This window comes from Pongo pygmaeus, chromosome 15 (genome assembly GCF_028885625.2).
Source record: "Pongo pygmaeus isolate AG05252 chromosome 15, NHGRI_mPonPyg2-v2.0_pri, whole genome shotgun sequence".
Taxonomy (NCBI): domain Eukaryota; kingdom Metazoa; phylum Chordata; class Mammalia; order Primates; family Hominidae; genus Pongo; species Pongo pygmaeus.
In genome coordinates, this window is record NC_072388.2 from 24750984 (window position 1) to 24773053 (window position 22070).

Below are 22070 nucleotides of genomic sequence, written 5' to 3' on the forward strand. Positions count from 1 at the left end.
ATGAGGAAACTCCCAGCTGACAGGCATAAATATACAGTATCTCAAAATATTTTACAGGCAAATATTGACCATTTTGATAATACATTTTTAAGTATATAATTTCCTTAAGGTATAATCCTCAAATAGATGAATTATTGATTTAGCACAATATTCTAAATGGTTCAATATATATTTATCACTCACAGTGTGTGTGTGTGTGTGTGTGTGTGTGTATATATACATACCACCTGATAAGGTATACATTTTAAGCTAACTGTGTCTTCTAACAATGATAGATTTTATTTTTATATAATCTAATGAACAGGTATTATTCAGAACTTTCTTACTCCTCTTGCTTCCTTTTTTATTATTGTATATACTTAAGGTGTAAAACATGATGTTTTGATATGCATATACATAGTGAAATGATTACTACAGTCAGATAAATCATCTATCACTTTCCACAGTTACTTTTTTGGTGTGATAAGAGCATGTAAAATCTACTCTCTTAGTACATTTTAGTATACAACACAATATTAACTATATCCTCATATTGTACATTAGATCTCTAGACTTATTCATCCTACATAGCTGCATGTTTGTACCTTTTGACCTACTCTTCCCATTTCCTCTCCCCACCCTGGTAACCACTATTCTATTCTCCATTTCTAGGTATTCTACATTTTTCTAGATTCCACATACAAATAATGTCACAAGTACCTATCTATCTGTGTCTGGCTTATTTCATTTGGCATAATATACTCCAGGTGCAACATAGCAGAGTGCATTTCTGTAGCATTTACTTTTGTTTCTGTTATCTTCTTTTGGCTTGAATATTTGGTTTTCCTTTAAGGCAAGTATCCTAAATATAATCAGAACTGTGACAGATTGGATCTGAAGTTCAACAGAAAGAAAGAAGGTAAAGATGACTCAAATATTTCTGTCCTCAGACACTGAAAAGACGAAGCTGCAATTAAGATGCAGAAGACTGAGAGAAGTTGATCTGAGGGGGTCAAGAGAAAGATCAGAATATTTAAAATCATATTTAATTCTAACATACATATTAGACATAGAAGTGATATAAAGCAGGCAGCTGCATCATCAGTGTAGAGTTCAGATGAAAGGTCCAGAATGGACACAAACATTTGGTAGTCATCAAAGAACAGATGGTTATTTAAATGCATGATACTGGATTGGATCACCAAGGGAGTAACCATGGACAGAAAAAAAGAAGTGCAAGGAAATAAGAAAAAAACAAACAAACAAAAAAAAACAGCAAAAGAAATATACGGCTGCAACCAATGAGATAAAGGTGTACCAGGAGCAAAATGAAATGTTTCAAAAAGGAGACAGTGATCACTGTGTCAAATGCTGCTGATGGTTATATAAAAAGGAGGACTGAGAACTGACCACTGAATAAAAAGTATAGAAGCTACCAGTGACTTTAACATGAGTAGTTTCCTGGAAGGTTGGGTCAAAGCCCTAATTGGAAGAGCTTCAAAAGAGAAATGAAAAGAGAGGAAATGGAGATAGCACAAGTATGGGCAACAAATTTAAAGAATTTTACCGTTAATGCCATAATTATCAGAAGAGGAAGTGGGATAAAAAGAAACACACTTTTTTTTTTTTAAGTGGGAGAAAGAACAGCGTATTTGTAGGTAAAAATAATTTCCAGTAGGGCAAGAAATTGACAATGCAGGAAAGTGGAGAAAGAATTGCTAAATGATATCTAAGTAGGTAAGATGGAATGGAATGGAATATAGAAAAAAAGTAGAGATAGGCCTTTGCTAGGCACATAGACAGTTTATCAAAATAGTAAGAGTATTCAGATACTCATATAGTTAGGTAGGTAGATCTGGTGGTAGGAGCTTATGAAATTTTTAGAATTCTCTCAGTGAAACAGAAAATAAGATCATCAATGAAGATCATGAAGAGCTTTTAGAATCGGGACTTAATATCATCATATATTGTGTAGCTTTAATTCCAAAGAAAAGTAAAAAATATTACAAATGACAAGGAAATCTGGGTTAATGTCAGAGTTCACACCCAAAACCACACCCTAATATTAATAAAGACAGTGATAACCTTTAGTCATCCCTAATCCAGACTAACACAGATTCATCATCTATAAACTGACAACATATAATGTAACCCTCACTCCAATCAGACTTCACTGTCATCATCTCTACAGATTCTAAAGATGTAAGAATATAAAGATTAAGTCTATTTAATCATTCTGGAATTAAATGGTCTTTAGCAAAGTTTCTCAGTTTCTTTTTTTTTTTTTCCATAGCAGGTCATATTCTTTTTTTTTTTTTTTTTTTTTTGAGACAGAGCCTCACTCTGTTGCCAAGCTGGAGTGCAGTGGAGTGATCTCGGCTCACTGCAACCTCCGCCTCCCAGGTTCAAGTGAATCTCCCGCCTCAGCCTCCCGAGTAGCTGGGACTACAGGCGCGCACCACCATGCTCAGCCAATTATTGTATTTTAAGTAGAGACGGGGTTTCACCGTGTTGGCCAGGATGGTCCCAATCTGTTGACCTCCTGATCTGCCTGCCTCGGCCTCCCAAATGCTGGGATTGCAGGCGTGAGCCATGGTGCCCAGCTGTCGTATTATTATATATTCAAAGGTGTACCCTTCCAAATATAAAACTGAATTTACACTATCACAAATACAAAGATTTTATTTCTTCCACAAAGCAATCTAAGAATCAGTATAATCTTATTAAACTTATTGTCCTCCAGGTCACAGTCATGCAAAACAAAAATCATACTTACAGTTGAACTTGCAATAGTATTACATGAAACTTAAATATTTAATATGTAAGTAATATTTAATTTACTATATGAAGTATCTGAATACAGAATTAAGTTTATACAATAATTGTGACAAAATACAAACAAATCATAAAAAACAATTTTAGCGTAATGGCAATCAAGAATATGTTTAATGACTCATGGAAAATACTTACTAAGGAATGGAAAGGAATAAAAAAAAAATGGCCTCTGAAAGATACGTTTAGTAGAATTACACTACTAAATTTTCTTAGATCCTTTATGGAGGCTGCAAGAACATGAGTTAAAATATTTAAGACCTTGACAGAGCCAATATTTTAAAACTTAAAAAAAATTAAATTACTTTTATTTACTTATTTTTTCATAAATAATTATACTGCAAAATTAAATTATTTTTAGAGATGGGGTCTCACTATATTGCCCAGGTTATTCTCAAACTTCTGGGTTCAAGCAATTCTACCATCTCAGCCTCCCAAGTAGCTGAGATGAAAGGTGTGCACCACTGCACTGCACCAGCTAAAAAAATCTTACTAACAGCAAAAAAAAAGCTTTAAAATAAGCCTGATGAATTATCATCTACATTATTAAACATTTAGCTTCATCATTTAATGCATTATGACTTTCATTTTTGCTAGTAGGAAAAAAAATTTAGAAGCCTTAGTATCCTGAAAAAGATCATGAAAGACAGTATTAAATATTCTATACGCCACCTGATTTATTCCTGTTAAATCCCAATTAAGACTCTAATCAATGATTTTTAATGTTTTGTATTTGCACATACAAGGATGAAGACAGAGGCTAATTAAGTTAATTTTAATGAGTTATAAAACAAATAAATCCATATGTTTCACATGAGATTATTATAATGTACTTTAATATTACAGATTCACATCCCTAGTTTTCTTCTCCGCTATATAGGCAAAAACAAAAACAAATAAAAAAAAGCTCTGCATATCTTCAGGGGTATCATAGAACACTTATTTAGGCTATGCAACAAACTGGAAAGACACCTTACAGTATTTAGAAGCTCCATAAACCCATTAATCAACATAGGTGGTTTGCAGAAAACTCATTCTTATCTATAAAAACGATGATCACTTACAATTACCACTAAAAACAATAACTGCTATTTTAAAATAGAATGTTTAAAATATATAAGAAATTATTTATATTAATTATCTTAAAGGTGTGGGATGAGGATAGGTCAGAGCTTTGGCATTCTATCACCTGCATTTTTACAACAATTATGAAAAAAATACTTCAATTGTTAAAAATCCTTATATAAATGTTTTCCTTTTTAGGGCCACATTAATGTAATTTATTCTACATTAAAATCTCTGCTATAAATTTAGTATTATTAAATGAAACAAGCATAGAAAGGAGGTGAAAAATGATAGGGTCATAATAAGCTTATTATATGCCAAATATTTATTATGTGACATGCTTTTACAGTTTTCCTTTTTAGTACCTAAAGTTATAATTATGAAAGACGTACAGACACTACATTATGCAGATAAAAAACTGGAGGTACAAGAAGATTAAATGACTGATTAAAATAGTACACCTAGTAAGTGGCAGAGCTGGGATTCCAACTCTGGTCTGACACCACATGTTCTCTAGAAGTCTATGTATTCGTCGTACTTCCACAGAGGCATTAAGAAGTACCGAACTGATGTGATAATTACTTAATAAACTACATTGTATAATATCCATTGCATATTTTCCTCATAAAATTGTTTATTAAACTGAGTACTATATCACAGTGATCTGACCAGAGTTTTCTAACCTTAAATCTATAATTCAACAAATCTTGAAAGTAGACATTATATATAATTTAAAAAGTGAGAAACAAAATCTTACAGGGCCAAATGAAGGCAACTGAATCATTTCATGTAAACAATCTCAAAGTTTACATTTCATGTAAGCAATCTCAAACTATCTTAATGACCTAATGTCAACATGAAAATAGGAAAATAGATATCAAGGTTTTATATATATACACAAGTCTGGTCAGCTGCAAAAATAACTTTTGTATGTTTCCATGTTGCTTAGTTATTACTATTTTCCTTTCAATGGCAAAATTTTTGTAGGATTTACATATGAATTGGAAAAAAATGTATAACCTATCAAAAATATCGTTATCTCCCAGTGATGGGCAAATGTGGCAGTTTGATAAATCTTACTTAAATTTTGAATACTCTATTTCTGAATTCAAATTTATACACAATTTGATGCAAATACAAAATAACAGAATGCTGTTACACAATAACAGAAAATAAACAGGTTCATTATTAACTTGACATATCACAAATAATTTTACCTTTCACTATCTTATATTCTTCATCTGTAAAATGAAGACAAAAAATTCTGCCTACACTGGTGTTTTAAGAATTAAAATCTTATACAAATGTAAGGTCTCATTAAGCCATAAATGATCAACAAGTAACTTTTAGTTGTATAGTCTAAAGAATTTAAAAACAACATAATCCCATTTTCTATTAACTGTGATAGAGTCAGTTTAAATGAAAATATAATGAAATTCAGAGTCTGGCTTTTTAAAACACAGAATTTGCAAAAGATATAGAATTTAGATAACTGTTAGTTGAAACATTTCCCAAACCCGAAATTGTACTTATTCTGCATATTTTAAGTAGTCAAAAAATGTTTATATTCTTTACTTATACCTTAAATTTAAATTATCTAAATTATCCCCATTGCACTGCAGTTTCTACTTATTTTTAACGCAATCTCCTGACTGATTTGAAAGTGCTTCAGTAAAACCCTTGGATAAAAGCATAATTTTAAAAATAAAAAATGAACATTATGTCCATGGGAACTGGAATATGAATTTAAAGGTGAGCATTCTGTCATAAAAGAACATTACTTATTGCAGTTCGTTTTTTAATGGCTTCACTGCCAAGACTCCATAGAACCTCAAAGCTTTTCCTATGCACTTTTTTCTAAAAATAAAAATATTGTGAACAATTCTCAATTACGTACTTTACCAAACCATTGCTGGCAATACTAAATATGTTAGTATTATTATTCTTTAACAAAATATACATAATTACTATTTACATTTATAAACCTATCAAACTATATATGTTTTTTACTTCTCACTTATCTTGACAAACTTCAGATAATAAGTCAATCAGCCAGACAGATCTTATGCAGATAATTTCAATAGTAAAAAGATTTTTACAGAAATTAAAAACAGATTTTGAGTAAAGAGTCCATCAGACTTATAAGCCCAGCAGCAGGAGACTATATCATAAAAGTAGCAGCCTTCCACTGTAAAATTACTAATCCTAGTAATACAGTACATTAAACATGCCATTTCAGATATATGCCAACCTAAAGTGCCACATATGGCATATCTAGCTCATTATCACAGTTTCTGTGTTCATATGCAGAGACATTCTAGTTTTTAAACAAAATGTCAAATACACCAGCATAGCTAAAAGTGTGATAAAGCTTTGAGAGGAACATATCTTTCCTTAAACAGAATAGGTATACACTTCAGAACAATTAGTTTAAAATACTACTGTAAAGAAAGCATGGTTTCAAATTTTCACTTGAGAAGATAAGCTAAAATACAAAATAGAATATCATTTTAAAGGCAGAAATAGTAAAATATGTTAAATTCAAATATTATTTTGAAATAATTCAAAATTTCTTCAAAATTTTTCTCAAAAAGAATTGAATTTGACCTGCAAAAAAACACGTATGCAACTCTTAGCTAGATTATTTCTCACTTTATAAACAAATCATGAAATCATACCATAATATAGATATCAATTTTAAGGAAATGGGACTTTTCTTATGCTTCCTTTTTTATATTGAATTCAACCTTGAGTTACACAACTGGTATTACTGATTATGAATAGCACTTAAATAAAGATTACACAGTGAATATTTTTATTTTAAATCCCCATCTGTTGCTTAATGTCACTTCAGCTGTTCAATTTTTTAATGTTTCTCTACACAAGTAGCCAATAATTGCACAAATCAGTATAAAATGCAAGATAGATTTTTAATCTCATTTTCTAAATGAAAAAACAGTACCATATTTTTCAGACTTTTAAAAATTCATCTGAATTTGATAAGGGTATTAATTAAGATTGATTTTTATGTGAAATACTTATAAATGATGAAAAATCCCGCTTTATCTCAATAATCAACAAAAATTCAAGCAAAAAAATTACATAACAGAGAATCCACTAATAAATAGTAAGTTTTAATTTTCACTGACATAGCATAACAATGTTTTGACAATATACCTTAGTGTTTGAACAGCATCAAATTCACACACACACACACACACATTGTATAAATCACTCATGTTTATTCAATTAGAAATAAGCATATATTTTCATATGCTAAGAAAGCAAGAAAGGCCTACATATTGAATGAATTTAAGAAACAAGAAACATTTTTTCTTACATATGATCTGAACTGCTATGAATCAAAAGCAAACTAGTTAAAGATCTTCCCCACATATAGCAAAACATTCTTCATAGACATCTGTCATTCACTAACTGCCCTCCACCTTTTTTTCCTTCCATACTTGGCACATAACTGCTTAAACACAACTCACACTTCTTAACATCTCTTTTCTGTATTTCTAGTTGCCCCATCTCTCCCTTTGCCTTTTCCTTTCTAAGTAAATTGGGTCTTTACAAAATTCTATTTCTATTTCCTAAGCAGAAAGCCAGAATCCAATCTAATACTCAATTATACTTTTGAACAACTGGGCAATCCATCCGCCAGACTATAAGTGTCACTATATTTACATAAATATATATTTTTTAATTACAGTACCACTGTCAGTCATTTTACAGACACACAGCAGATGTAGATTTAAAAAAATTCTTGCTAACGAATATATCTAGGATGAATATTTTTCAGCCAGGCTTTTCTTCTTTTTCATATGCACTAGATTGTCTCTTACCTGTACAGATATCTATAGTGCCCTCCTACCACCACTGACACCCACACCAACAGCAATATCCACTTTTTATCCAATCAATACCAAACTACTTTTAGACCCCAGAATATAACAGAATTTTTGCACATCTTTATGCCTATATATGCCTCAAATGACTTTCCACCTTTGTTCACCAAGCAAATTAAAATTCAGTCCCCAAAACCCTTGTCAGCTCCTCTTCGAAGTCGTCTTCGAAGTCTAACCCCTCCTCCCAAGACCCTGACACTAACAGAGATAATTTCAACTTCTAGATATAATTCTCCATTATACAGTTATCAAACTTATAACCTGGTATCCATCTAAGATTTTAGGGCATTGTATACTTAGTTCTAACTCCAACAAAGCCCACTAATGTTCATAAAACTTAAAATCCATGGCAAAGAAGGGCACGGGGAAACAGACAAGAAACACTATGATACGGTTATTTTAACCCACTGTTCTCCATCACTTTTTAAAATATAAATAAAATGTACAAAAATGTGGAAGACTAATCACAAGGTATGAAAGAGTGTATCTATTAAATCTTAGATGTTTCACTGGTTTACTATGATAAAAATCAAACAATGTATTAATACAAGAAAAACACTCTTATTTCATGTATCTCTTTAAATTGCATATATTTACAAAGTATGTAAAGACTCCGAAATATCCCAAACTCAATAACTTCCCTAAAATTTTAATTTCAAATAAAGTAACATATACTAATACCTTGATATTTAAGTTAGTCAAACTATAAGCAAATAAGTTCCACTCTACTATACAGCTGTATAGTAGAGTGGAACTTATGTTTTTTTTCTTGGCACATTAGAAAAGTAAATTGTCCAGTTTCTCAATGTAACAATGTAACCTCCCCCAACAAATTCACATGTTAACTTCCCCACTATCGTTGGAGAAGAACATACTATAATATATTATAAACAAAATACTTAGTAAGCATACTTCTAATATGTCACTTTAATTTGATGGTTAGTACTCAAGAAAAATCACGATTGGTCTTTTTCCTTACTGAACATATGGCCATGTGGCCATAAATAAACTACAATGTGATACAGCTATAAAATCTTGTAATATATATATACTTTTAATTACTTTATTAATAACTAAATCTTAAACTCATGTTGCTTAAGTTATTTTAAAGGTGGTCTTCATTTCAGAGGTGGCTTTAACATACTCTCCGCAATACCGGATTTCAGTTTCTTTCACACAGGATAGCATGCTAAACAGAATGCAAAATTCCCGTCATACTCCACTGTACCTAGCCAATACCTACCCTAACACTTCTATGCATTTCTTTTCATTTAAATTTCTAAATTCATTATTAAAGTAAACTAGAAGTGTAATGAAAAACTAAAGATGCACTGCCTTCTATATCCACTGTATTGGTATTCCATGAGCACTTCACAGAAGAAATCTCAAATTGTTCATTCAGTCATTCACTCATACATTCATTTAAATTTCCAGTGCCACCTATGATTAAACAATTGGGCTGTATGTTAAATACACAGCAGGCAAGAAGGATGCCATAAATTCCCCACATCAGTGGACCTTAATCCAATTACTCAACTGATGTGAGTAAGGACTATCACAAAAGAGTTTTTGTTTTAATTTAACACTGTAGAAGGAAAAGTCTTCAAAATCACATTAAGTACTTTTATGATTACATTAGAACGTAGTCCTTAAGCCTATAATACAATGAAAATAGTATCAGAATTCTAATTAACTGAGTAGACCAATTTAATGAAATGAATAGCCAAAAAGGAGAAAACAGTGATGTTTTCAAATTAATGATTACTGGACAATACAGCTACATTTTTACTTATGTTGCCTTACAATTAGCCTCATGCTTATTTTTTAATCATGGTATTTATCTGTTGAACCAAAGGTTATGAATATTCACCCAAATACGCTATACTTAGGGAAGTTTTTATAAAAGTCATAAAAACATGGAAAATACATATATTATTAAAATAATTCTTGAAAACACAATTTAATTTAGAAAGCCTACTTTTTTAATGAAAGTCAATACTCTAACCAAAAATTAAAATGTAGAAGTATAGCTAGGGAATGATGAAAGCAAGAAAAAAAAAAGTACAAATGAAGAAAAGTAACAATGCTGCAGAAATCTAATCACCATAAAAACACTGCCACTTTCAAACAGTATAATTAAGGGAAGAGAGAAAATGACCAGGCAACATGCTCCAGGCAATATAACCTATGATATCCTTTTCTAAAAGAAATTTGCTAATGACCAAAGAGCACCCTGCCTATGTTCCTTCAGTGCAGCACATGAACTAAAATAATAATAATAATGGCAAAATAACCACTGGGCCATCATCTCAGTTTTTTTTGTTTTTTTTTGTTTTTTTTTGTTTTTAAAGAACATATATTCATTTTAAGACTAGGAGAGAGAGGAGGTAAGGACTTACTTCCTCAGAGTCACATCCAGAAGGGAGGGAAAAAAAAAGTAGAACAAAACAAGAAAATGAAGTACCTACTACAATTGCACCACAAACTCAGAAAACACATTTCAAAGCTACAGGACAATTACTGGCATTAGAGAAACCTTACATAAATCACTTATCTCTTGGTACCTTGGTTTTCTCAACTGTTAAATGAAAGTTTTAGAAGAGATCATCTGAACTTCATCACTTTGATCTATTTCCACAACTCTATGATTTCTCCAAACCTTTTAAATAAAAAGTCTCTTAGCTATTCCTAAGTGTTGTCCTAAATCTTTAACAGGGATGCTACAATTAAAAAAAAAAAAAAGAAAAAGAAAAATCTAAGGTGAAAATAGCAAAACAAAAATCTAAGGAGAAAATAGCAAAGCAAAATTTCTCAGAGTAAAGCAAAGTATGCCTATATTCCTGGAAGGGAGAAAAGATACATTTTAATAATTCTAAGTAATGATTACCAAATAGCTGCCTACACCAGGGTTTACAGGAAGCATCTGATAAATATGCATAATAATTAACGAGAACGCTTCCAGGCAGACTTCACATTTAAGAATGAAACCAAGTTTTAAAAAAAATTACCTTCACCACTTTTTAAAGAAATCATCATCACAGAAAAATAAAAACATGGGTTATCCAAAGAATAATTAAGGACTAAGTATGTGAATGAGCTCTCCCAGTAAGAGCTTACTTACCTCCAACACTAACCACTTTAAAACCAGGTATTTCAAGAATTAATATGACCAAAATTAAAAAGCTACAGTTCTTCTAAAATATTTAGCAACATAAAAAGAAAACAAAAACATGTTTTTTTTAAAATAGTAGGTACCCTATTACCTACTATTCTGTGTTACTGAAATGCACTACTATTGGTTCTATTCTGCCCTTCCCCCCAGATTAGATCTTAAAATACAGTCTCAGTCCAGTGTATTTTCTACAGCAGCAAATTATTAACAATTTAAATTAAGACAATCTTCTTTAAAATCAGAATGATTTTTTAGAACTAACTAAGTAAACTTATATCATATCCTAGAAGAAATGCAGGATTTGAAATCTTTTTAATTAACAAACTTCTCTGAAAACTTACACTGTGAGTAAAATTATGGAGCCATGAGAGTATAACTATTCTCAAACATCTTTAAAATGAACTGAAAAGTTGTTCCACAGAACTTCGAAAAGTATGCTCAGTTTCACAAGGAAGGTAAAAAAACACTACCATCTAAAATTTTTAAATTACTGAGTCTGCAATACAGTTTATCAGAAATTAGAGATATATTGAACATCAGTAAGACATAAAACAGGTCTTGAAATAAAAAAGAAAAATATAACATCAATTTTAAGTATAACCTATTGAATAAAATTCATTGAAAAATGGAAAAAAATGTTTTATTTTCCACACCAAATAATCTTACCTTAATCATTTTGCTGTTAAAAACCTCAAGACATTAATTTCATTTTTCATCTGTTCCTGTCAACAATGCTATGACAGGCCCTGCAGGAAGCAGCAAAAAATCAGTGATGGAGTGGAGATAGTAGGTGTTTTCATGATCAAGATTTGGATATCCATACAGTGGTGTGAAACTTGGAAAATACTGAAAATATCTCAAAAAGTTTATCAGTGTAAATAATTATCTTTTTTACTTTGCAGTCTTAAAATGTTTGTTCTTATTCAATGTCTTATTAAACAAAAATTTAAAAATCACGGTAAAAGTATATATATGAAATTTTAAAGTATTTTTATATTGAAAAGAATTGATTAAAAATAGTTAATCATGTCAAAAGAGAATAAAATAATTTATGTTTTAAAGTACTGGAATGAATCTCTTGACCTCTAGATAGCATAGTTTTAATCTTATTTCTTTTAACTACTATAATTACCAATAAATTCCAACTATTCATAATTAAAGTAAAAATTATTTTCTTCTCAAGCAGTATCTTCAGTATGAAACAGTTATTACCAATACTGGTAAATATTCCTTTAGGAAAAATACATAGTTTACAAAAAAAAAAAAAAACAGAAAAAAAATATGTGCAAACTCCGAAACTTAACTACTCTTTGGTAAATAAATTATATTCAATGGATACCAAAAAATTCAGATTAGTAAATTTAATAGAAAAGTCAAAGCTATAAAACTGCTTTACAAAGACTTAAAATGGTTTTTACATTCCAAATTATTTTAAGATAGTACAGACTTTGCCAGATTTTGTTTAAATGTATTTTTACCTTTGAATATATTTTCTATTTAAGGGCTGATTAATGGACAGGACTGTGATAAGATATCTATATTCACTGGGAATACTATTAGAACACACAAGAAACTTGTATATATGTCACAGATGCATACGCGAAGTCAATACTTCAAACAGATTGAGAAATTAAAAACAACAGAAATAAATGACACACTAATTTTTTGAGATTTTGACTAAATTTTAATTTACTTGTAATTAAATGTGGGAAACATTTCAGTAGAATTCATTAAGTTCAAAATCTTAAAAAATTTTTAATATGCTACACCTGTCCTGTTTGTTGGAACACTTCAAACTACTCTGCAAAGTTTACTTGCCAAAGCCATCAATATTCTAAAAAGATACAACTTAAATTTTACATTTTTTTAACTTCCTAAGAAAAATAAATATTAATCTGAGATAATATATTAAGAAATACCAAGTACTTCCACTTATTTCCACTTACTCATGTTTTACATATGTACTGGTGGAATAGTGAAATGTAAATGCTTCTCACTTAAGGTTATTTTTTGGTTATTTCTATACCTAAAGACCCTATCCTTGTTTTATGTACATTCTATCAGTTTCATGAAAAATCAATGTAGTTGAAAATATTTCCATATTAAAGACATAGGAAAGCTGATGCCATATCTTTAAAGAATAAAATGAAGAAAATGGAAACTTCATCAACCCAAGCATCAGAAAGTACTGAAAAGCACTACTTCATTCCTTGCATGTTGCGTTTTATACCATGACACTTCAGTCTCTGAGGGTCAGGTTAATTAAGCTCCATAGCAGCTGCAGTGCAATGTGAGATACACACTGTTGCAGCTCCCACCAGTCCAGTCCAATTACCTGTAGTATTCCAGTACTGAACAAGTGACAACTAACCTCTTCTCTCTAGTCACATGCTCCCACTGGTCTACTGATAAATGTTAAAACAAACTAACCTCTTTTTGGAAAAGACTGCAAAGCTGAATGCACCTGCTGCAGGCTGCAATGATGAGTCCCAGAGAGATGTTTGTCAGTCAGATCTCTGCAGATGTTGTTTAACTTTATGCTAACGCTGTATCCAAAGATGGAAATGAGATGGCAATCAAGCACAAATCTCCCACCTTCGTCCCCCCAGTTTTATTTTGAAAAGCAGCACTTACTCACAAAAGTTGTGTTTTAAAATATAGCTCCACTAAACTGGACACAACTGAGACTCTATAGTTAAAAATTCTATGGTTAAAAATGTTTATTAGGTGCTGAAATTTAGTTAACAAGTAGCATAATATGTAGTCAATAAATGTCATTTGTGTCACTTAATAATTTTTAAAAAAAATTAATTCCCTGAAGCCAGAGCAAAAAACTCCCAAACAATACAACTATAAAATACATAAGTTTTTCACTGATGGTTGTCAGTCAAGTTTTTAGTGATATCACATACTCCTTAGCATTTTCAAGACACAGATCATTTTTCCTCTTGCTGTATGAAACATCTTCAATACATAAGCAGTGAATTATATCACCAACTGTATTCACTATGCTTAAACTATTCCTGAAATCCTTTGGGGTAGTATTTGCAAGGCAATGTTGTTAGATAATTACAATGACACAAATTTTAAATGAGCTGTTTTTCCAAAGCCCAGAAAGCATCAAAAAGCAAATTTCAAAGTGACATTGTGTATATGATTCATGAAAACACCAACACTATAAATTAATGATGTCTTATAACTTACTCTGTCAACATCAAAATGATACAAAAAGGAATCAAATAAAATGTACAGCTAAAATTTTTAGTGCTAATTCATCTTTCTAAAAACCCCACAAAACATTTGCATACACAAGATGAGAATAAAATCGTATCTTTTGGAAACTGTAATGTTAATATAGATCGCGCTAGCCAGTAATGTTCCTTCATATGTTAAGATTTCCTATTGCTTAAATAAGAAAATAAAGTATTAAAATAATTAAACCAAAATACAGCAAATTTTCAGAGATACTAATGTTCAAGTAAAAGATTATGTTTCTCCTTCAACTGTAGATATAGAGATAAAAGATAAAAGTAACCCTAACAATAGGTAGTGTGTCAAATAAACATTACAACTTTAAGATTCAAGGAAAAACATGTTATGTGTCAGCAACTCTTTGATAATACTAAAATCAAAAGTATAACCTAGTGTAATGATAACTATCCTATTAAACCCACCCAACAATGTTGGAAATTATACTATTTTATTTTCTCTACTTGTTACAGTTCTATTTGTCACTAATTTTGCCTTAAAATATATTCCAACAAATGTCCAATATTCTTTGCATCTAAGATCAAAGTACAGACTGCAACTTTTAGAAGCTGTAAGAGATTCACATTCATATGTACTATCAATATCATAATACTCTTCCTTCAATGATGTAAACAGAAATAATGTTTTAAATTCATTATTGCCTCTGATTTGCAAAAAATTATCATAATTAAACAATTCCAGTTCTAAAGTTTAATTTGGCCACTATATTTTCCCCTTTTCAAAATAAAAGCAATGTTGGGTCTTTCCTTCCCTACAAAAAAATTTCACTTACATTCTGCTCTTTTATGATTTAAAAAAATGTATAATGGTTTGTGTTTTTTTAAAAAAGCACCACCCAATTTGGACAGTAAGAAAAACTGAAATATAATGAATAAACAAATAACAATTTCAAATTTTAAATTAAGAACCATAAAAGGAAATATTTTTTATTAAATGTGATCCTAGTTTTATAATGACAAATATAAAAAACAGTGTAAAAGAGACAGATTCCAATACTATAATGAAGGATTCTGTTTGACTGATATAACAAACACCATATAATAGAATAAAAATAAGTATACTATGATATGTTCTAAAATCTAAGGAATACATGAAAATATTTATTGCATACATCCGTTATCATATCCAACCAATAATGCATGCAGTAAGTTTTTCGGATTACCTACCTGAACCATCCCTTAAATAATTTTTACAGATAAAACCAATATGATTATTAACAAAAACCAAACATATCCTTATGCCAAATAAAAGAATAAAAATAAACTATCGTCACTCTGAAAAGGCATACAATAATATATTCCTCAAACCAAGAAAGCTGTTTTTTACTACAAGGTAACTTGCTATAACCTAGTTATAAAAAGATATATAAATAAATCAAATTGGCTTGCTCTAATCATGTAAGAAAAAAAAAGGTATATTCCTAAACCACCAGAATTAAGTCAGTACTCTGTAAGATTTGATTTTGTAAAACAGATAAATGGATTATGTAGTACAACAAAAATGATCTACTTGTAGATCATTTTATCTGATTGCAGTAATTGAAGAATACATTTTACAATTCCTCATCACACAATTTTCTCAAGTTTGTTATTTAATACATGACATTGAAAAACACAATGCAATATCCAGCTGCACAAATTCTCAAATTAATTAATGTACAAAAATGTTGTTTCATTTCAACCATAATTTTAAAAATTACTCATAAAGGCAGGGTTGCTTAAGATATTTTCAAAAGAAATAAGAAAAACAAATAAGCATACAAGGAAATTATATTGGCTGTAATTTTTTTAAAGTACCTATCATTTGAGTTAAAATGTATTAAAATGTCCCCAGAGTGTGTCTGTATTCTGTGTTACACATCCTGAAGAAAGTTTCCGAAAACACACTAGTATTTTAACTAAACCTTACAAACACAATTACATTCTGCTTAAAAACTTAGGTAATTTGAGAAAATCCATTAGGTTATACAACTAAAGTAGACTTTTCCCCAAATATGCTCTTACCAAATGAGAAACAGAAAAGGGGCTTCATGAAATAAACATTAGGCATATTTGTTCTAGTAGATTATGACAGTCATAAATATACATATATATAGCTTTAAGAACTTCATATATGTATGAAAGACACAAAAACGGGCTTCCAAATGATTTCATTAATCCTCTAAGAAATTCTTTATAACTTGGTGATATGATCACAGTCTATAATTTAGTTCATCTGAGATGTGCAAGGTAAGTGTCCCTTACGTACATCTGAGTAAGAGAAATTGAAAAGCGCTCAGAGGCTATGTTGAAGAATACCGGGATCTTAAAATTATTCTGCAGACTTGTGGTCAAGTGCGAAGAGAAAGACTATTAAAATTAAAGTCTATCTGAAGCAAAGAGATTATCTGTCCAAACAGGTAATAACCTAGTTAAAACTGTATTTTAATACAAACTGTTCAGAATTCTTTAAGCTTCTTATAAACTACAAGGCTTTATTTTATCCTTAAAATTGATTCCACACTGTGTGATTGGTTTCCACCTGTTACCGGCAAAGTATAGCCTTCTTTTATCCAACATTTCAACTCACATTTGATCAGGTTACGTCACCACACACACAAAATTTTATTCAACGCATTCCAGCTTTCCATTTTTTTCCAGCAGATATTCTTGCTCTATACAAATAACATGCCTCAGAACTATAAATAAAATAATCAATTTCAATGTAATAAGCAAAAAATGTACAACTAAGTGGACTAAAAACAAAAGCTCCAATTCTCAGTGCACCCTTTCCAACCCACTGAAAATAAACTATATTCAAATGAAAAGGCATTTAATTTACTATTTGGAATATCCTTGATAAACACCAATTTTCTGTAACATCCCTGCACATCTGATACCACCTCATGTATAATGCAAAAAAGCTATTTCATTTTCATCTATTGACAGTGAATTTAATTTACCATTGCAGCTCTTTTCCTAGAACTATCACGTTATTAATTCTGCAATCAAGCTCTTTTGAGTGCTTTTATTTGTACTAAGGGTTTTCACAATTCCACATTGATTTTTTTTAATCATAATATACCTTTTAAACATATGAATGTGAATATGTTAGCAAACTTTCTTAATGCATAAGGAAAGTTTCAGAGACAAGGAAAGCCATCTGCAAAACTACACTCATAGGAAACAAACTTTAGAGGAACATCGTGTCTAATATATTACTTTTTAGTTTAATAAGTTTAATGTTTACAAAAAATACTACATTTAATTTGTAAAACTAAATGATAGTTTCAACCATTCTAAAACCTTCTTATCCAGTATAATGGTCCATTTCTAACACCAAGTGATTGGCTATGAAAAAGAAGTCCTCCAAATGTTCTGCTTACATTCATGCCAGATGTCTTTGCTGTATTAAAGAACTCTTACTGAATTAGATCACTGAAAGCAAATCAGCTTTTCTTTTCCACCAGGAAGAAAAAAATTAAAGCAGTATTGGTTCCCTCAGCACTGAATTAACGTTTTTGATAGCCATAAAGATAAAATAACCTTTAAAAAAATCACGGAAAGCTAGATTTAAATAAAAGCAAATCAGCTGATAATGTTTTATCTAGGAAATGTACTACTCAATTACAGAGACTTTTCCCTTAAACCTAAAATACATATAGTGATTAGCAAAATGTAAGAAAAAAAATAGAAAAAGATGGACATGCAGAACTATTTAATACTTAAAAAGGCATACTTGAAAGTAAAAAACAAAAAATTTATACCACCAAGGAAACTTCCCATATTCCAGTAGGGTACTGTACTACACTAACTGTCAACATATTTAATCAAATTTAGCTCTTAAGTTAACATGAATTCTGAAGCATTATTTTACTTCTTGCATAACAGTATAAATTTCCTTATATCAATTGCATTAAAACTGCAATATTTAAAAAATCTGAAGAGGCAACACTTGTCCTCTTTACTTCACTCCAAGGCCAACAAACAAAGCAATGAAGCAGAAAGAGGTACATAATGGATTCAGAAGTAAATGGTCCATTCTTTAAGAAGCCTCCCTACCCCCCTCTTCTGAATTCACTCTAAACTAATTGTCATTACAATGATGTCTGAAAACTTCAGAAGAACCCTATTTCCTGATGCCAGCTGTCCAGGTTTCTATCTTTAAATTTTTGAGTTTTTTTGCTAATAAGAATTATTCAGAAATACCCGAATCATCTTGCAACTGGTCTAATTCACATACACGGTACAACAATTATAGGAAAAAGGCATAATCAACAATAGAAATAATCTGAAAATTTTTCCACAATATATTCCAATAAAGCAGTTATCTAAATAAAGTCTCCATTATTGTTTAAAAATTCTTTCAAGACAGCACACAACACAGGTAGATCTTTCTTTCCTGTGGGGAGCTCATCAAACAATCTCTTCACCATTGCACCTACCTGGGTAAAAATCTTTGGACTTAGACAGCTTGATGGTGGCTCCAGTTTCTTTTTGCAACTGAACAATTGTCTGTCCTCCCTTCCCAATTATAGATCCAGCAGCATAACTAGGTATGAGAACCTTTAGAAAATACTGGCCGTCTTCTGAAAAATGCAAAGAAATATACTCGGTTAACACAGTATTTCAAACTTTGTATCCCCTCTCCACCCTCAAGAGAGAAAAACAGCAAGTAAAGCACTGGGTATATCACTGCAGGAAATATGAAGTTAAACATTTTTTGAGAATGAAAATAAGCCAATTACACTGAAAAACAAATATGTACAAAATGTTTCCCATTTTATAGGATTTATACTTTCAAGCTTGGAATTAAAATAAGAACATATTCTATTATTTTGCAGCACTGTAAAAACTGATGACTAAATTCCAGTTGTTATTCCAAACATGGAAATCTTCCAATTCTATCTGTGGCAAAATGAAATGAACTGACCCTTTAACAAAACTTCAGAGGTTTATAAGATGACAAACCTTCACTTAACATATTGAAAAAGAAGAAAAGCCCAGGACTGTAAATAGTGATGAGCTATATTTATTTGTCATTAGCAGACACATAAGGACTACAATTAGCCATTGCCTATATCCTACTTAAAGTCCGCAAAACAACCATTCTCCTACCAAATAATCCACCCAAACTGTGGGGTGTATTCCAAGTCTTCAATAACTGCCAGGAAATAACTCAGTGTGGTGGACTGGCAAATCTAACTAATCCTAGTGCATTTCTTTAGCACTTCTTAGTCTACCGTGATCTCGTTTAAGCTCATTAATTAAAGGACCTTAAGAAGAATTTTGCCAATACTAAAAAGCTTAGGAGTCATTTATATTAAATACGCTTAAAAGTGACAAAACAGATAATGTTCCTTTCCCAAAATAATCACAACTTTTAAAACAGAGAGGGGTTGGAAGAACCAGGAAAAATAAAATGAAATGTTTTAGAAAATAAAGCCAACTCCACAAACTTTAATTTCCGTCAACTTGATCACATCTTATACAGGAGACACCCCGGTAAATCCAGCTTTCTTAATGTGAATGAATGTTCCAAATGTTGCGGTGTGCCACTCAAAAGACCCCCATCCGTCTACAATGCATATGCTGGAGATAAATTCACCTCTGCTTCGATGCATTGGGTGCATTGTTAAGATGACTCCAGTGCAAATGAAGAAGCGATATCGGTCCCGTTAAAACTCATCCTCCAAGGAAGCGCAGGATGTTAACTAACAAGTCACCGTTCCAGACACCCCCACCCTCGTATGCACCCCCCTGAAAAAAAATCAATGAAATATTTGCACCGACAATCTAAGTGCGGTAACGGCATGCACTTATCAAGATTTTGCATACTACTTGTGGCCCAAAGCAAGAGGATGGAGAGAGGAAAAACTCTCCGGCGCCCCAATCATTCGCAATCCGCTACCCAAGTGCCATTTATTTATTTATTTTATCAGACTGTTAAACGCAGCGCGCATCTTCGGGCGGCCATCACCTCACTCCGGGGTCATCCTCCTCCTCCTCCTGAATGGACCTTCTTGCCCAGGTCTAGGATATTTACACGGTCAACCTCTGGACCGATTAAATGGAAAGATAGGTCTATTCCGAAAAACTGGTCGCCATTTTGATGAATGATAAACACAGAAATGGAAATGTGTCGGGGACACCTAGGCGCGGGGCAGGTGCAGGGGAGGGGGCGCGGGGCAGGGGCGCAGGAGCCGCCGGGTTCGGGCTGGAGGTGTCCGGGCCGCGGAAGGGAGGGAGGGAGGGAGGACGGCGAGAGGGAGGGAGGCAGGGGCGGGCGGCGGGGGATGGGGCCAGCGGGGAGGTGGAAGCGATACCCACCGCCCGTATTGGTCCTCTTGGTGCTGCCGGCTTCAGGGGGGGCTTCCAGCGGCCTTTTCCGCGAGTCCGGCGGGTCCAGGTCTATGGGAACCCCAGTGTGGGTCCCGTTCTGCTGGATGGGAGCTGCCGCCATCATGTTTGCAGTTCCTGCCGCTGCTACCGGGAGAAGGTTCTCCCTTTTGTTTTGGCTTTTTCTTTTCTTTTTTTTTTTTTCTTTTTTTTTCTTTTTTTTTTTTTTTTTGCGTTTGGGGTTTCTTAAGGTTTTTTTTTTTTAATCGGATCAATATAAATCTCTTTAGGAAAAAAAGCAATGTTGCTGGTTTGTTCTCACTGGGGAGGGGGCAGGGCTGAGGAGCAGCTGCAGTGCAGTGTCAGAAAGGAGACAGGGGAATGGAGGGGGTGTGAGAGACGGAGGGTGAAAGAAGAAGAAGAAAGGAGACGGGGAGAGAGTGGAGAAGGGAGAGGGGCGAGTGAATGAGCGGGAGGAGGGGACCGCGGAGGACGGGCAGAGGGAGTGGGAGAGCGCGAGGGCTGGCGGGGCGCGGGGAGAAGCCGAGGAGGAGGGGAGAGTGAGGGAAAGAGTGAATGAGCAGGAGGAGGGGAAGGAGGTGGATGCCGAGAGAGGAGCGAGCGGCAGAGAAGGGCAGGAGCCGGGAAGGAGCGCCGCGGTCCCCGCGCCGCGCTAGCGTTGCGCTCGCTCCCGCTGCTGGTGCTGCCGCCGCCGCCGCTGCCGGAGCGGTTCTGCCGTTGCCTGGGCTGCTCGGCGCTGCTGCTGCTGCCGCCCGGTCTCGCTCATTATTTCTCCCGCTTGTTGGGGGGGGCTGGCGGGGAGGGAGGGGGGTGGCTGTGAGGGGAGGGTAGAGAGGGGTTGAGTTCGTAGACTCCCACACACTTCGCGCTCGGGTCCCTGCCTCTCAGCAGCGCCGCCGCCTCCCAGCGCCGATGCTTCAGCCGGCGGGGCGGCTGGGGAGTGAGGGGGAACACCGCGGGCGGGGGTGAGGGAGCGTGTGTGCGCGCGCGAGGGGAGCGCGTGCGCGGTGAGGACGCGCGCCGGCGGTTGGGGCGGGGGCGGGGGCCGGGGAGCTCCTGTGGGAAGGGAGGGGTGAAAGGTCGCTGGTCCCCGGCAACACGGCTCAGGCAAACGTAAGCGGCTTGTCGCAGAAACCAAGGGGTCCACGAAACGCGCTAGGCTAGAAGGCGGGAAGGAGAGATTACTGACAGCCGTGCCAGCCAATAAAGTGGAAATGTGAGAAAGGTTCTTCGGGCCCCTTCCCAATCAGGAAACTTGGGTGATGAGGGGCAGCGAAGGGGCGGGGTGGGATCTTGGTCCAGCTGGTACTGGAGCGGCGACAATTTTGGCTAGTCTAAGAAGGGCATTCGAGTGACCGTTGACAACGGGTGGGACAGCGTCAGAGCTGGAGGGAGAGCCAGCACTGTATGCTTCCAGGACTTCTTGCTAGGTGTATTAGTTTTTATTTTTAAGAGTTGGGTAAAAGACATTAATTAGTTAGCATCTCACTCATCGGCGATTTT

The 22070-nt window shown here is 33.6% G+C and overlaps 1 protein-coding gene across 3 annotated transcripts in view; it reads right to left on the bottom strand.

Annotated features, from left to right (window-relative positions):
- NOVA1 (NOVA alternative splicing regulator 1) overlaps positions 1–21680 on the bottom strand; it is a 149389-nt gene extending 127709 nt beyond the window's left edge. The window contains exons 1-2 of one of the 3 annotated variants that reach the window (XM_054448344.2): positions 20538–21680; positions 18653–18796 (exon numbers count right to left, since the gene is read on the bottom strand). In XM_054448344.2, coding sequence (XP_054304319.1) covers positions 18653–18796; positions 20538–20673 — 280 coding nt within the window. In that variant the 5' untranslated portion in view covers positions 20674–21680. The remainder of the gene's footprint in view (positions 1–18652; positions 18797–20537) is intronic. The other 2 variants (XM_054448345.2, XM_054448347.2) reach the window with 2 other exon arrangements.
- Positions 21681–22070: the final 390 nt, after the last annotated feature.